General features: G+C 46.3%; 1 protein-coding gene across 1 annotated transcript in view; it reads left to right on the top strand.

Moving 5' to 3' along the window:
* PITRM1 (pitrilysin metallopeptidase 1) overlaps positions 1–16,058 on the top strand; it is a 31,024-nt gene extending 14,966 nt beyond the window's left edge. The window contains exons 13-27 of the mRNA XM_083704706.1: positions 636–770; positions 989–1,127; positions 1,647–1,763; positions 2,736–2,868; positions 4,905–5,025; positions 5,304–5,380; positions 6,839–7,004; positions 7,373–7,473; positions 8,664–8,784; positions 10,324–10,395; positions 11,777–11,889; positions 12,890–13,015; positions 13,841–13,986; positions 14,402–14,504; positions 15,492–16,058. Coding sequence (XP_083560832.1) covers positions 636–770; positions 989–1,127; positions 1,647–1,763; positions 2,736–2,868; positions 4,905–5,025; positions 5,304–5,380; positions 6,839–7,004; positions 7,373–7,473; positions 8,664–8,784; positions 10,324–10,395; positions 11,777–11,889; positions 12,890–13,015; positions 13,841–13,986; positions 14,402–14,504; positions 15,492–15,585 — 1,764 coding nt within the window. The 3' untranslated portion in view covers positions 15,586–16,058. The remainder of the gene's footprint in view (positions 1–635; positions 771–988; positions 1,128–1,646; positions 1,764–2,735; positions 2,869–4,904; positions 5,026–5,303; positions 5,381–6,838; positions 7,005–7,372; positions 7,474–8,663; positions 8,785–10,323; positions 10,396–11,776; positions 11,890–12,889; positions 13,016–13,840; positions 13,987–14,401; positions 14,505–15,491) is intronic.

The following is a 16,058-nucleotide window of genomic DNA, read 5'->3' as shown; positions in this document are numbered from 1 at the left end:
GTGTGTTTTTGTCTTTTTGTTGTGGAACAGCCTCTCTTAGGGAGCTCTACCGCTTCAGAATAAAGATTGGATAGCTGCAAGATAGTGATATCTTCCATACTTAGACCTGAGCTCAGGACCTTTTTGGAGGGCAGGTCAAGTGGAAAACAGGGGTAGAGAGAACATGTTTGCATGCAAAAGGTCCCAGATTCAACCCATGGCATCTCCAGTTAAACCATTCTGCAGCTGGTGGTGGGAAAGACCTTTCCCTGCCTCTGCAGAGCCACTGCTGCTTAGAGTAGACAGAACTAGGGTAGATGGACAAACCTTCTTCTGCCATGTCAGGCTTGTTCTTGCTCCAAATGACAGAGGCAGAGGTCTTCCAAAACACTCAATTTCTTTTAACTGGGTATACTGGCGAACGGACCAGTGCATTTGAGTCCTGTGACTGTACTATGGCTCATTCTCCTCATGTAGAGCTTGGTCTGTGGCCTATCTTTCGGGTGTTTGCCTGGCCTGTAAGTTGGGCTCCATAAGCAGAGGCATCTTCAGGTGTAGATGGCAAAATGGCCGCTTCTTCAAGGGTTGCTCTGAGCAGCAGTCCTCCTGCCTTCCATGGCTGGCTTCTAATTCCTCGCCTCTTCTCATCCCTCAAGTATATTGCCTCCTGTTGGAACCACGAAGGAGACCCCGTTGACCTTCTAAAGATCGCCGAGAAAGTGACTCGGTTCAGGCAGTGCCTTAAGGAGGACCCCCAGTTTCTTCAGAAGAAGATGAAGCAGTACTTTAAGGTAAGGAGCCAGTTACAGGGCAGGGGACAACGACTCTGGACTTGCAAAGGTCCATCACATCCAGCATGCTGTCTCTTGACAGCGGTCAGCCAAGCGCCCCAGGCTAAAGAACACCCCTCTCCCATGATGGCCAGGATAGATCTTAAAATAGCAGACTGTTCTTTGCACTGATGGGCACTCCATTTTCTGTTTTCTTCGCCTTGGTCCTGGGCAACAAGGGTAACCCCCATAGGCTGACGCTGTCGATGAGTCCAGACGGGGCTTTCTACGAGAAGCAAACCTCGATGGAAGTGGCAAAGCTGAAAGAAAAACTTGAGGCCCTTTCTGAAGAAGAGAAGAAGCTGACATATGAAAAAGGTGGGACATTTTTCTGCCTGCTTTGACTTTCTTATGTTTATGTGATTGGAGGGATGGACAGACAGACAGAGGATGTGAATAAGTGCAGCTTGAGTTGGTGGTTGATCTCTGCACCCTTCTTGTTCCCCTTTCCCCTGTTTCTGTATTAAAAGATAACAGAAATTTAAACCGCATTCGTTGCGGTTTCCCATTTGAGGTCAACGCGCGCTTTGAAAACCGACGTTTATTTTTGTGTTTTTATATTGTGAACCACCCTGTGGCCCTCAATGAAGGGCAGTATAAAAGTTTTAAATGAAATAAATAAGTGAGGGGAGATTTGTATCCCTTTGTATTCCACTGCCTCTCCAAAATTTGGCAGCAGGGGACTTAACTTTGAAAACCACCAGGAGCTGTTTGGGAAGGAAATTCATTAAATTCCCAGGAGAACCTTGTCAAATCCCTTCTGTTGCCGCTGAACCTGAATCCCTGTTGGATAGTTTTTGTCAGAACCACTGACCGATATTCTACTTTTCCTTCTAGGGTTGGAACTGCTTGATCTGCAAAGCAAGCCTCAAGACACATCTTGCCTCCCGGCTCTGAAGGTCTCGGATATTGAGCCTAGGATTGTGTTTACTGAGCTGGAGACGTCACTTACAGGTAAGACGGAGTCACTCAATGCTGATGTTCTGTTACAAAACAGAAAATGTAGAGCCAGTGAACGTAGTTAGCCCTCTGTTGGAATAGCAGCTCTTTCTCAGTCTGTTGACGCCAATCTGAGTTTCTTCCCAGGTGGAAATGCAGGCAGGTTTCAGTTTAGTATGAGAGGGCTCTGCAACATAATGCTTGCTGGATACAGTAAAATTTATAAATAGCCTAATCATAAAGTCTCTAGACAGTAAAATAATTATCAATAATGTACAGATAAAATTACAGTGGTACCTCAGGTTACAGACGCTTCAGGTTACAGACTCCGCTAACCCAGAAATAGTACCTTGGGTTAAGAACTTTGCTTCAGGATGAGAACCCATTAGTTAAAGTGGTACCTCAGGTTAAGAACAGTTTCAGGTTAAGAATGGACTTCCAGAACAAATTAAGTTCTTAATCCAAGGTACCACTGTACTGCAATTTAAAGTCATGTATACATAACTGATTTTTGCATCCAGATAGACTGGGGTAGGACAGGGAGGTTTTAGCAGGTGTCTTAAAGGAGCCTACGTAACATTGCACAGTGAGTGCTCCTGTACAGGGTTGCAGCCAGCCCGTCCATTTTTCTGGGTGCTCCATTCCATTTCCGATGTTTTCTGAGGAAACTGTCTCCTCCTGAGTCAGGCCACAAGTCTATCTAGTCCAGTATTTTCAACACTGACTCTTGGGGTCTTTGGGGTTTCAGAAAGGAGTTTCTCCCAACTCTTACCTAGAGATGTAAGGGATCGAACCTGGGAGGTGGGGCAGCTTGGAATGGGTCTGTGGGTCTTAAGCTTTTATACGAGGCAAGAGAAGGGTTTGGGCTTGAATTGTACAGTGCTCTATATTTCCGAAGGAGGCCGGGCTTGTTTCTGAAACACTGCTCCCTCCACTCTCCAATTCTGACACCATATATTGATGAACTCATTTCTCGTTTGTCTGTAGCTGAGGATGTCCCTGTCCAGTACTGTGCTCAGCCCACAAACGGCATGGTGTATTTCAGAGCGGTTTCCAGTCTGAACACTCTTCCGGAGGAGCTCCGGCCTTACGTCCCGCTTTTTTGCAACGTCATCACCAAGTAAGGAGGAGCTTTCTATTTGTGCTTTGGGGATTTATTCCAGAGAGAGCCCATGTGGTGCTTCCAGATGTTGGACTGCCAGTTCCCCATCAGTCCTGACCACCAACCATGCTCCCTCGGGCTGATGTGATGCATAGTCCTACAACAGCTCGGTTGGAATAGCTCAGTTGGTAGAGCACGAGACTCTTAATCTCAGGGTTGTGAGTAGTGGCCCAAGTTGGGCAAATGATTCCTGCACTGCAGGGGATTGACTTATATGACCCTCGTGGACATTTCCAACTGTACAATTCTAAGATTGTGAACATCTGCAGGGCACCCCGTGGGCTATCTCTGCAATAAACTTCATTCCAGCAAAGGTGGTTAATGAACACTATCTCTTCCCTCTTCCTTCTCCCTTCTTTTGGGGTTGATGAGTTGACCTAAATTCAAATTATTTTTTGCGGGGAGACTATTGGGGTGCATGTTGTGGATATTGCTCGTTTAATGGTATTACAGTCTATCTTTATAGTGTAATGAGCTTGAACAAAATACAGTGGTACCTCGCAAGACAAATGCCTCACAAGACGAAAGAGTTTTCTGTTTTTTGAGTCGTTCCGCAAGACGAATTTCCCTATGGGCTTGCTTCACAAGACGAAACGTCTTGCGAGTCCTTGCGAGTTTGTTTCCTTTTTCTTAAAGCCGCTAAGCCGCTAATAGCCGTGCTTCGCAAGACGAAAAAAACACAAGACGAAGAGACTCGCGGAACGGATTAATTTCGTCTTGCGAGGCACCACTGTATGTATATCCTTGGCCAAGAAAGTTATTCATGTCAGCAATGTATAGGCAACACAAAGATTTCATTTTGGACTTGTTATTGTTTGAAGGAATTCTATAAAAGATTGTTTATTGCGTATGTACATGGTCATCGTTTTGCCTATACATTGCTGACATTCTCTTTGCAACACAGGGGTTTGTTTGGTTACTGACTACAAGAAAGTTGTTAAACAGTTCTCCGAGCAATTGTGGGGCAGGCCCTCTGGTACTGGGGCTGGTGACTTGGGGTACAAAGTTTTTGGGAGAAGAAGAGCACAGCTGTGATTCCTGCATTGCAGGAGGTTGGACTAAATGACTGTTTGGGTCCCTTTCAACGCCACAGTTGTGTGATCCTGTAGTTCTAAAGGAAGGTGCCTTGTACCATTTGGGGTGGCTTACCTGTGGCCTTCCAGGTGTAGCCCCTATCAGCTGCAGCCGTCTGCCAGGGGTGATGGAAGCAGCAGTCAAGCCACATCTGGAGGGCCAGTGATTTTGCCATCCCTCCCTTACACTGACTGGCGGTGGTCTCTCCCAGCTCTGCCTGGAGATGCCCAGGGATTGAGCCTTGGAACCTTTCATTCATTCATTCATTTTACTGCATCCTCAAAGTGGCTTGCAACAAAGAAACATCTCAAACAAAACACCACAATCTCATAATAACATAGCAAAACAAGAACACAGTAACAATTTCAAAACAACGTAGCAAAACCATTTCACAGTAGCAGCGAAGCAGAAATATAATAACATACCAAAAAACTGCATTCCAATACTAAAAATGCAACAAGATTCCTTCAACAACATGCAACATCCAGTAACAGAAACAACAACCCTAAAGTTGTTGCTGTCTAGACTTGGTTGCTGAGCTACATCCCTGGGATTGCACAGAGGTTTAGTGTTTAGTGTTGCTGCCCCCAAATCTGCTATGCTACTCTTGAAGCTGCAGTGACCTTCTAAGCTCCAGCAGTCCCTCTTCCTATTTGCTTCTGTTTTGGGCCAGCAGGTTTTAAGAGGACACCTGGCATGTTCTCCTCTAATGCTGCCATTGGGCTTTTGCCTAAATCTTCAGGTCCTCCATCCCCCAGGCTACTCTTTCCCAGCTCTTTCTACCATTCCTCTTAGGGCTCGGCTTCCAAAGCCCTTCTTCCAACATGTGCAAAATAAATGCCAGGAGAGAAGATAGTTAAATGCTGCAGGCTTTTGCTTGGCTTGCTGTCCACACCCTACTTGCTCTCTCCTTCTTGCAGAATGGGCTGTGGCGCTCTCAGTTACAGAGAACAGGCTCAAGAGATAGATCTGAAAACAGGGGGCCTTTCTGTCTGCCCTCATATCACCGTGGACGATTCCCACTTGGACGTGTATGAGCAGGTAAGTCAGTCTCCAGGTCAGGTGTCACGTGGCCCTGGTGCTCTTTCATGTTGGGGCTGTGTTGGTTAGAGATGTGAGTGCCTCCCTTGCTGCAGATGAGATGCAAACCTAATTAATGACTGGCAATGTTGCTTCCTATTTCTAAAGTACCATGCCCAGTAAATAACTGTCTGGGAATCACAACTGAGCAGATAGCTGTTATTCCTTAAGTAATTAGTTGAGGATCTCTTACTGGTTTGTCTACTGATCTGAGTTTTCTTGTTAAATTTCTCCTTTAGGGTGTGCTCTTTTCTTCTCTCTGCCTGGATCGAAATTTGCCTGCCATGATGCACATCTGGAGTGAAATATTCAACAGGTACTGTGTGTGTGTGTGTGTGTGTGTGTGTGTGTGTTGTTTGCAGTTGTGTGCTTTCCTGCTAAAAGAGCTAAATGGCTTGCTTTTGATACATGTCACAAAGCTTGGAGATACTAGAAAATAGAATAACACCCCCAAAATGTGGCCATTCATTTCATATCACCCTGAAAATGAAGTAAGTGCATAGCTAAATGTGCACAGGATTAAGCATGGGTTTTGTTTGTTTGTTTTGTTTTGTTTAATTCATAACAAGGTAACTTACTTTTAAAAAAGAAAGAATATAGCTCTGTTAGTAGAGCCTAAGATTCTTAATTTCAGGGTCATGGATTTGAGCCCCACATTGAGCAAAAGGTTCCTAAAGTGCAGGGGGTTGGAGGACCTTTGTTGTCCCTTCCAACTCAATGATTCTCCGTGAATATAAGAAGGTTCATTCTACTGAAGCAGACCATTGGTCCATGGGGCAGCCTGTTGTCTCCTGTCTCCTCCTGGCAGTCCTTCTTGTGAGTCTCAGGCTGAAAAGCACTTTCCCTGAATGCCTGAGAACCTCCCCTTTAACAGACTTAAACTGGAGTTTCTCACAAGGCAGGTACTTTGCCAACAAACTATGAGCCCAGTCTACAAGCACTTAAAGATGTCATGTGCAGCCATCGTTCAGCGTGGTGTGAACAAACTGCTGCCCTTGTTGGAGGCAGTGTCCCCCCGATTACCAATGTCTGGGAATGAATGCTGTCATGCTCAGTCCCTGTTTGTGTACCTCCCACAGGGAGTTGGTTGGCAAATAGAATGCTGGACTAGATGGGCTGTGGGCCTGATCCAGCAGTGCTGTCCTTGTGTGGGAGTCACATCAGATGTAGCTGGATGGAGTACTTGAGAAGCTTTTGATTCAACATAGCTTGCTGGGTTATCTGAGCCCCAAAATAGGCTGCCTTTACAGTGGTACCTCAGGTTACAGACGCTTCAGGTTACAGACTCCACTAACCCAGAAATAGTACCTTGGGTTAAGAACTTTGCTTCAGGATGAGAACAGAAATCATGTGGCGGCTGCGCAGCAGCAGCAGCGGGAAGCCCCATTAGCTAAAGTGGTACCTTGGGTTAAGAACAGTTTCAGGTTAAGAATGGACCTCCAGAATGTATTAAGTTCTTAACCCGATATACAGGTACAACTGTATATCTAATCTAGAAGCCACGGCTGATGCAGAACACAGTAGCCAGGCCACTTGAATGCTCAGAAGAAGAAATTGCCCTAAAAACTAAGCAGCTGCTGAGAGCATCTCTGAAAATCACTTTAGACTTTCCAGCGGAACGAACAGGGCTGGTGGTTACAGCTGGAAGTTTTTTGCCCAACTCTTCAGCGATGGCTGCTTCTAAGCCCTTTCAGTGCTTTTCTGCTGTGATTCTTCCCCCCCCCCCCCCCCCGCAAACTGATGCCTTTCTGCTTCCTCTCTCCACTTTCTGCAGCCCTCACTTTGAAGATGAGGAACACTTCAAGGTTCTAGTCAAGATGACGGCTCAAGAGCTCTCGAACGGGATTCCCGATTCCGGGCACATGTACGCCTCGATTAGAGCCAGCAGAACCCTGACGCCCGCCGGAGAGCTGCAGGAAATGTTTAACGGCATGGAGCAGGTAAGGGGACAGCCGAGAGGAGAAGGCTTCCATCATTCTGAAAGAGGAGAACTGGCTTAGATGAAGGTGTCTGATTTGTCTACCCAGCCCAGTGCTGTGCGCTCTGCCTAACAGCAGTGGCTCCACAGAGATTGAAGCAGTCTCTCAAGTAGCCTCTTCTTCACACTGCTGTTTCTGTTCCAACAAGAGTTCTTGCCTGAGGTTTCTAGAGAAGCACATAGAAACAAGGGAGAAATTCCCAGCAGCTATCTGTGGGGAAGAAGGCGCCCCGGTTGTTCATAGTCACATATTTTAAGGTCTCGGGTCTGCTTGGTGGGTTTTCATTGCTTTTGCTTTACTATTCTCTCCTTCCTGCTTCCCCAATTCAGGTGAGATTGATGAAGAGGATTGCAGAAATGTCCGACATTAAGCCAGTGCTGCGGAAATTGCCACGCATCAAGAAATACCTCTTAAACAGCGACAACATGAGGTGAGGCTCTGTTAATGTTCACCTGATGTGACCCTAAGCTAGCCCCGAGTGGATTTCTAAGCCCTTTGCTGGCTTCCCTCCTAACTTCCTAATAGTGAATCTTGCATGTACACAACTGTGTGAGAGACAGCTACTCCACAAAGCATTCAGTTAGCAGGCAGTGGGCATATGAGAGAGAAATAGTCTGCCTTCTCAAGCGTCATCCTGGAATTACAGCATCCAAAGTCCGAAACTCTAGTGGCAAACTAAAGCATGAAGTAAATGAAGATTTAAAAAAAGTAAATTGCAGTTTTACATAGTTTGGAAACACAATCTGTTGCTGATGCAACCATCAGCAATAAAGGAGAATTATTGAGCACCCTCCCTCCATTGACCCAAGAGAACGCTGTTATTCTGTGTTTCACTATTTGCTTGTTTGTAGTATTTTAAAACTGAACTGCCTTGAGTTCCTTGGCCAGGAAGGTTCTGTATAAATGCAGCTGGCAAATAACATACTACTTCTCAAGATGGCGGCCTTGGGAGTCCACAACTCTTGGCTGCTCAAAGCAAGAATTCTGGTCTCCATCCCTCTTGCCAGCAGGGAGAAGAAGGGAGTGTGATTGCTTGGGTTACTGCAGTTTGAACACAGCTCCTGATTTCAGGCAGCGGCAAGTGCATCGACCTAGCTTGGGAAGGCATTGCAATGAGGGGAGTGTCGTGATGTAGCAATTAGAGTGTCGGACTAGGATTTAGGAGACTGGGGTTCAAATCCCTGCTTGACCAGTGAAGCTCACTGGGTGACCTTGGGCCAGTCACTGCCCCTAGGATTGACCCTACTTTGCAGGGCGGGGCATAGTGATTAAATGTTGAGAGGAAGAACCATGTACACCACCTCGGAGCGAAAAAGTACTATAAAGTAAATAAATAATCTCCCAGCTTTGTAGCTGGGGAAGTTGCAGCACTGCTGCCAGGACCACCGAAACCTCCCTGCTGAGCCTCTTCAGCTTCAGAGTCGGAGGGAAGCCTGGCTACATACTGCCCTCGCCAGGCAGAGACCAGAATTAAAGTCCGCCCAGCATTTTTTAAAGCCGGTGATATTTGATGGCTAAACAGAACTCGACTCGGAAAATTGGGGAGGTGTAAAAGCACAGTTTGTTCCTCGCAGACGGTGTGTTGGTGCATGTGATAGATGCAATTTTATTTCTGCCTAGATGTTCGGTGAACGCCACCCCTCAGCAGATGCCACACGCTGCGAAAGCCGTCGAAAGGTTCATAAAGGGCATCGCCCGGAGTAAAAAGGAACGCAAGCCCGTACGCCCCCATGTGATTGAGGTAAAACAGGATTAGCAGAGAAAGCGTTCACATTGCAGGTGACTTTCCAGTTCTCATGCAAGTGAGAGGCAGAATTGGCTACATATCCGGTGCATTTTTCTGTAGCTTGTGGAAATACAAATACTTCAACACGGGCTGTCAAGAGCACCTCCCCCTGCTCTCTCACATTTCCTTCCTGCTGTGGTTCCTACAAATGTTAGCATGTTTCAAGTACTATTCTTCCATCCCTTCCAGAGGGAGCTGAGGCTGAGATGAGAAGGGGCACTGCCTTTTGGTTCATTGATACCACAGCTGAATTCTACGTGTTGCTGATGGTGTCCAAATTTGATCTGTGCGATAGAATTTGAGGAGTATTGAGAAGAAGGGAAGATATAGACTGCTTCCCTCCAAAGATGCTGTTAGCTCCGTAGAGGGAGATACCCCAACAGGGCTTGTATTTCTCCCCAGTGGGCCAGATAGCTTCTGGGAGTGGGATGGGGATTTAGATCAGGGGAAATGTCCTACAGAGCTCCAATAATGTATGAAGCCCCCTGCAGCAGTTTTTTAAAGCCAGAGGAGGGATGGAAGGCTGTGGGGTGTCACTTCTGATCGCCCATGTCACTTCTGCTTTGGCTGTTCTCATTGCCTAGGTGGGAGCCTGTTTCAGCCTGGGAGCCGCATTCCTTTATAGAGAACCTTCTGGGGGCCACATGCCAGAGTTGGGTGTGGGCAGAGCAATGGCCGTGACCCTTTTGTTGTTGTTGTTTAGTCGTTTGGTTGTGTCCGACTCTTCATGACCCCATGGACCAGAGCACACCAGGCACTCCTGTCTTCCACTGCCTCCTGCAGTTTGGTCAAACTCATGCTGGTAGCTTCGAGAACACTGTCCAACCATCTCATCCTTTGTCGTCCCTTTCTCCTTGTGCCCTCCATCTTTCCCAACATCAGGGTCTTTTCCAGGGAGTCTTCTCTTCTCATGTGGTGGCCAAAGTATTGGAGCCTCAGCTTCAGGATCTGTCCTTCCAGTGAGCACTCAGGGTTGATTTCCTTGAGAATGGAGAGGTTTGATCTTCTTGCAGTCCATGGGACTCTCAAGAGTCTCTTCCAGCACCATAATTCAAAAGCATCAAAAGCATTAGCTTTGTGCAATAGGCTGCATTTTGGCCCCAAATCCCAAGTTCCTGTACACACTCATATCCCCATTCTCCATTCATGCATTATTACAGTGTAAGTTAGGCAGAAACACTGAGGGCTCAAAGCAGATGCCCTAGAGGGATTCAACCTGGGGAGAGGGGTTTTTTGGAGAGCCAGATAGAAAGACACGGAGGGCCACATTTGGCCCCTGACCCGGAGGCTTCCCACCCCCGTCTTACATTGTAATCCTCACAGGGTATCCCAACATTAGCACTGCCTGCAGGACATGTTTTGAATGCAACCCTTAGTGTGATCAGCAGCAAAATATTGGACACAGCAGAAAGGAAATGCTTGGGGAAGCTGTGCTGGTTACTTGCGAGAAACCAATCGGATCTCTGTTGTTTCAACCAAGTTTTCTCTTTGTAGAAACCTTCAGACCCCAAAACCGATGGCAGTGATGTGCCTGCTTGCTCCCAGATCACCAGGAAGCTCATTACGGTGAGTCTTAGCTCATTTGCCTTAGATCGAAGTTGCCAGTATTTGTCACTACTCCCCAAATTGAGCCTTACTGCTCTGAAGATTAATGTGTTTCTTTATGGTCACTTTTTGGGGGAACCTGAAGCCTTAGCAGGAAGCTAAAATCGGGTAGAAGCTTGGGGAAGTAAAATGTTCCCCATCCCAAAAAAAAAAAAAACAATTGTGTGCTGGTGGCACCCAATTCTGCTTCCATGAGTTGGTTTTTCTTTTAGAAATATTTCTCCATTCTGGCTGGACAGAAAAGAAAAAACCACCCCAGTGGCAAAAATCAAGATTTCTTAGAGTTGTTTTGTTTTGTTTTGTTTGAGTGCTTTCTTCATTTATGAGAAGAAGAACGGTCAGTGATAAGTGGCTGGCAATCGAGGATGTTGTTTGTCACCTGCACAGGAAAAATGTCTTAGAACAAAAATGGCAATCCTGTGTCCTATTGTTGTTGGTCTCCAACTCCCATCAGCCCCTGTCTGCATAGCCCAGTGGTCAGGGTTGATGGGAGTTCGAGTCCAGCAGATTCTTGGAGCCGTAACTTTTCTGTCCCTACCCAAGAAAGACTTCGTTGTAGACCTCCTATGTAAATTCAACAATGGCAGGTGCATCTAGGGTGCAATTTTTGCCTTACAAACTGGTTGGAGGACGACGGCTTAGCTATGACCCATCTCTGAAACATTTTTTGCCTCCAGAAAGTTCTTCAAAGTGGCATACAAGATCTTTTTTAAAAAAGTTGAATGGAATATAAACAGTCTGCTCTTGTATTCCAAAGATTGTCTCCTGATTTATCCCCACTTGGGCCTTCATAAAGTTATATTTCTAAAGCTACTAACGTTGCTGGGCTGTGTCCAGAAATTAGAGGTAACCCAAGCCCTGCCTTCATTGCTTATAAAAGGCAACGCTAGGCTAGGGAGGGAGGGAGAAGAGAGTTAAGTTACACGTCAAGTGAAAGTGTATTCTGTTGTACGCCTGGGGAATGCACATCCCCTTTGCAAACTGTGCCCCCTTCAAATGTGGGGCTGTGCTGAGCTGTTCCTTGCCTTTGACAACTACTGCCCTTAAAAAACAATAATAGGGGGCATCAAATTCTTAAAATGCTTTCACTCTTCTCCCTTGCTGTTGGCTGTTCTGAGCCCTCCAAGCAATCACATTGAGACTCTGCGGTCTCATTTTCCTCCTTCCTTCTCTATCCCAGTAACCAAATGCAGAGTTGACTATTAATCTTTCTGGACTCCTTTTGATGCTTTTGAATGGGTAAGAAGAGGCGGTCACCTAAAACTGAGTGCCCACGCTGTTCTGCCTACACACACTCTGCCAGAGGTGATCTAAACCAAACACAATGTGACTTTTCCTCCAGGACCCCACTTTCCAGCCATGCCAGATGAAGACTCATTTCCTTCTGCCCTTCCCGGTCAATTACGTTGGCGCCTGCGTTCGGACAGTTCCCTTTACAGCCCCGGACCACGCAAGGTAAGACGATGGGAAGTGCTGCCAAATAGTGCGTGATCAGAGTTGAATAAACTAAATCTCCAGTTGCGGCTGTGTTGAGATCTGCATTCAGAAATAACCGACGGTGCTCTCGGGAAGATGTTTGCTTTCAAAACACTGGGGTGTTTTTTGAGTTAGAGGCTGCTACAAGTAGTGCATTTATGTCTGGACTCACAGGCAGGGTGACCCACAGTGCACAAAATCAGGCTTTCTTTCCCCCTCCCTGTTTGCTCTGTGTTGGTGCCTGCTTCTCAGCTCAGGAGAGCGTCTGTGGGGCACAGGTGGGTTTGGCTCACAAGCTTTGCTTGGGGGTGTGGCTTCAGCAACACTGCTCCATGTGTGTCTTCAGGGGGCATTGCTGCCAAGGTAACAGCAGCTGATAAGGGACCACTTCTGAGCTAATGACACCTGTGCTCTCCTGGCACTCATTAGGCGGAGGCGCTGCTTTGGAGCAGCAAGAAGGAACCAGGTAGCTGGCACTGATTCTGCCTGCGGAGCCCCCAGTTCGCTCTCCCCAAGGGATGTCTAGGACAGAGGTAGCCACTGCTACTATTCCTATCATCCCTACCTGGCCTTAATGACTGGAGTTGGGAGTCTTAGCAGGTAGAGGGCACCATGATCTAGCAAGTGCATTAAAACGTCCACTTGGAGAAGCACATTCCCTTACCTGCATAAGTCTTGTGCTTTTAAAAAGGAGAAAAAATGTGGTATGGAAATTTGGAGATCAGAGATCTTGACTTCTGTGGGGAGACTAGTTATGGAATCTTACTGAGTCTGAAATTTTGCCGATTGGGTGCATTTGTTCATGCGGACTTATAATAATAATAATAATGATGATGATGATGATGATGATGGTGAGGAAAAAAGGAAGAGCCAGGGAGAGAGCATCTTAATCAGAATTGAAGAGTTGGAAGGTTCATCTAGCCTCAACCCCTGCAATGTAGTAATCTCTTGTTCACTAACAATCTCTCTCTTTTTTCAGCCTTCGCATCCTCGCCCGGCTAATGACGGCTAAATTTCTGCATACGGAAATTAGAGAGAAGGGAGGTGCATATGGAGGTGGTGCGCAACTTGCCAGTAATGGCATATTCAGTTTCTACTCCTATAGGTAACTAGTCGACTGAGTAGAACCACAATGTCTTCCTTTGACTGTTCTTGGTTTTCAGGGTGTGTTTTTTTTGTAAACCAGCATTCTCTGCCAAATAAAATGCGTTCAGGAACTGGAATTGTACAAGTCATTGAGTGGTAAAGGGAAAGTAGATTTTTGCCTATCTGCCCCAGAGCACTCAGATCAGTGCTTTTAAATTGCGAGGAAATCCCATAATGTAAAAAGCACGAACACGTCAGTGGAGGGAAAGCTGCGTAATTGCTTTCCACTTTTGCAGTGCTGAACAGAATGCCAGCACTGTGTGGCTCATAAGTGTTGGGATGTACAGAATATATGGATCCGGTCCTGAGGTCAGTGGCAGGGGAAGGCTGTAGCTCAACGCTAGAGCATCTGCTTTGCATGCAGAACGTCCCTGGTTCAATCCCCGGCATCTCCAGGTAGGGATTGGAAAGGCCCCCATTTGAAACCCTGGAGAGTTGCTGCCAGTCTGTGTAGACAATATGGAGCTAGATTGGCCAAAGGTCTATTTCAGTTTGAAGCACATTCCTATGTTCCTATGATTTCAAGCTCTCTAAGTTCAGTGAACTCAACAGATTTGTTGTAAGAACCTGCTCAATACCATGTCATTGGGACAGAAATACCCTTCAGAAGTCAACACTGCTTTTTAACAGTTGGGTTTTCATCTATCTGTGATCACAGTGTGAGGCAAAGCTAGAAAAAGCAACCACTTGAACAAGGGCAAGTCGCTTTGTGGTGTCATTTCTCTGTAAAAAAAAAAAAAAACCTGGCGGTATAAACTTACCTGTGCCTTCCTTGCATTTTTAGGGATCCAAATTCAATGGGTACCTTGTCTACTTTTGAAAAGGCTGCCGAATGGGCCAAGGCAGGAAAATTTACGCAGCAAGACATTGACGAAGCCAAGCTTGCCATGTTTGCATCTGTGGATGCCCCCCAAGCACCATCGGATAAAGGTATGTTGACTTCTCAGCTTGGGATTGAGCCAAATGAGTAGAGCGAATAGCCTTTCCTGGATCAAAATAGCCATCAGCCTGAAAGCCAAAATATGATTTTGCACATATTTTAGTTATCTTTGATGCTTTTGAGTGGGGGCGGGGGGGGGGCAGACCCAGTTTCATATGTCTAAATTGCAGCCAAAAAGAGTTTCTGACATCAGGCATTTCCAACATGGGGAAATTATCTAAAATTTGTTGCATAGTTCTTGGCTACATATGCCATTCCAGAAGAATTGAGAGTGATCTCAGTGCATTATGAAACAGATCTGTCTAAAAGTAGGAGCTGCAGGATTGAGGTGTGGTTTGCCACCTGCTGCTTTCACTCTTAAGAATCAAGTTAGTTTTCTTAATGTTTGTGAATTCTTCTTTGTAGGAATGAATACCTTTTTGTACGGGATCTCCGATGAGATGAAGCAGAGGCACAGAGAGAATCTTTTCGCAGTCTCCAAAGATAACCTCATAGATGCAGCCAACAAGTGAGTTTGTGTGCCTGACCGGGAAGTGTGAAAATTCTCAGATAGCTTTCCGAAACCCAAAAGGGGAGTGGGGGGAACTGATGTTTGCCACACAGCCCTTTAATTTTCAGGATTGTGGGTTTCCTGTGGCATGGGGCTATTGAATGGGATAGTGAGACAAAACAGTTGGATGTGTAAAACTTACACAGAACCTTGATTTGTGAATCAAATCTAGCTAGTTGGATGGCAGTATGCTAAGGTGTCATTGGGACTGTGGTGAAGCCCTAGAATAACTCATAAGCAAGCCAAGCATGAATTGCAGACTGAGCAATGCGTACATACAAATATGTTCTACTTCTCCAGCTTGAACAACCCTCCAACATCAAGTGAAAGGAGCTCCAGAGACTTTGATGCTGTCTAAAATCAAAACGTTTTTCAGAATGACATGTGCTGTTCAGTTTCTGAATTGCCCTTTATCAATAATGATCCCAGTACAGTTTAAAACGAAAGCATCACTTTCGCCCATTGAGTCCTGAGAATTGAAGACTCCTAATATTCCCTAGGAGGGACGCAGGTGGCGCTGTGGGTTAAAGCCTCAGCGCCTAGGACTTGCCGATCGAAAGGTTGGTGGTTCGAATCCCTGCGGCGGGGTGCGCTCCCGCTGCTCGGTCCCAGCGCCTGCCAACCTAGCAGTTCGAAAGCACCTCCGGGTGCAAGTAGATAAATAGGGACCGCTTACCAGCGGGAAGGTAAACGGCGTTTCCGTGTGCGGCTCTGGCTCGCCAGATGCAGCTTTGTCACGCTGGCCACGTGACCCGGAAGTGTCTCCGGACAGCACTGGCCCCTGGCCTCTTGAGTGAGATGGGCGCACAACCCCAGAGTCTGTCAAGACTGGCCCGTACGGGCAGGGGTACCTTTACCTTTACCTAATATTCCCTACACTTATCCGATGAACAGACAATTGCAAATGAATGGTAGACTAATGGTGCATTCTTTGTTGACTTTCAGATATCTTGCCGCTGGGAAGAGAACAAAAGGACTGGCTATTCTTGGCCCAGAAAACCCACACACTGCCAAAGACCCTTCGTGGGTTATACGATGATATTTGCTGCCGGCTCAGATTAGATGCAATCGTGTGTGACAGATACCAAAATAACTTGGGGTCCTCTGTAGCAGTGCTGTCAGGACCGGACAGCACTACACTTGTGTCATCTTAAAGAGCTTGACTCCACAGTGGTGCTTACTTCTCAAGCAGGATTTCACCCTCTGTCAGTCTTTCTCTACTTGCCAAGCTGAAGCTCTGGATTCTGGTCCCAAACTAGCTTAATAACTCTTGACTAATTTCCCACCCGAACTACTGTTGGTTCTGCCTAGCTGATCATGGTTACATTTAACTAGATGGTACCTAGCACTTTGTAGAAGCACACAATTAAGTTTTCTGTTTTCTTTAAATCATGTCTAATAAGAGTTAGGGTTTCCTCTTTTTTTAAGATTACGGTCATTGACCATCTTCAGTACTCTTATTTGAATATTGTGTGTCTCAACCTTGTGCCATTAAATATTCCCAGCCTCTGA

This window comes from Podarcis gaigeae (genome assembly GCF_964106915.1).
Source record: "Podarcis gaigeae genome assembly, chromosome: 12".
Lineage (NCBI taxonomy): Eukaryota > Metazoa > Chordata > Lepidosauria > Squamata > Lacertidae > Podarcis > Podarcis gaigeae.
This window is presented reverse-complemented; position numbering and strand designations above follow the sequence as displayed.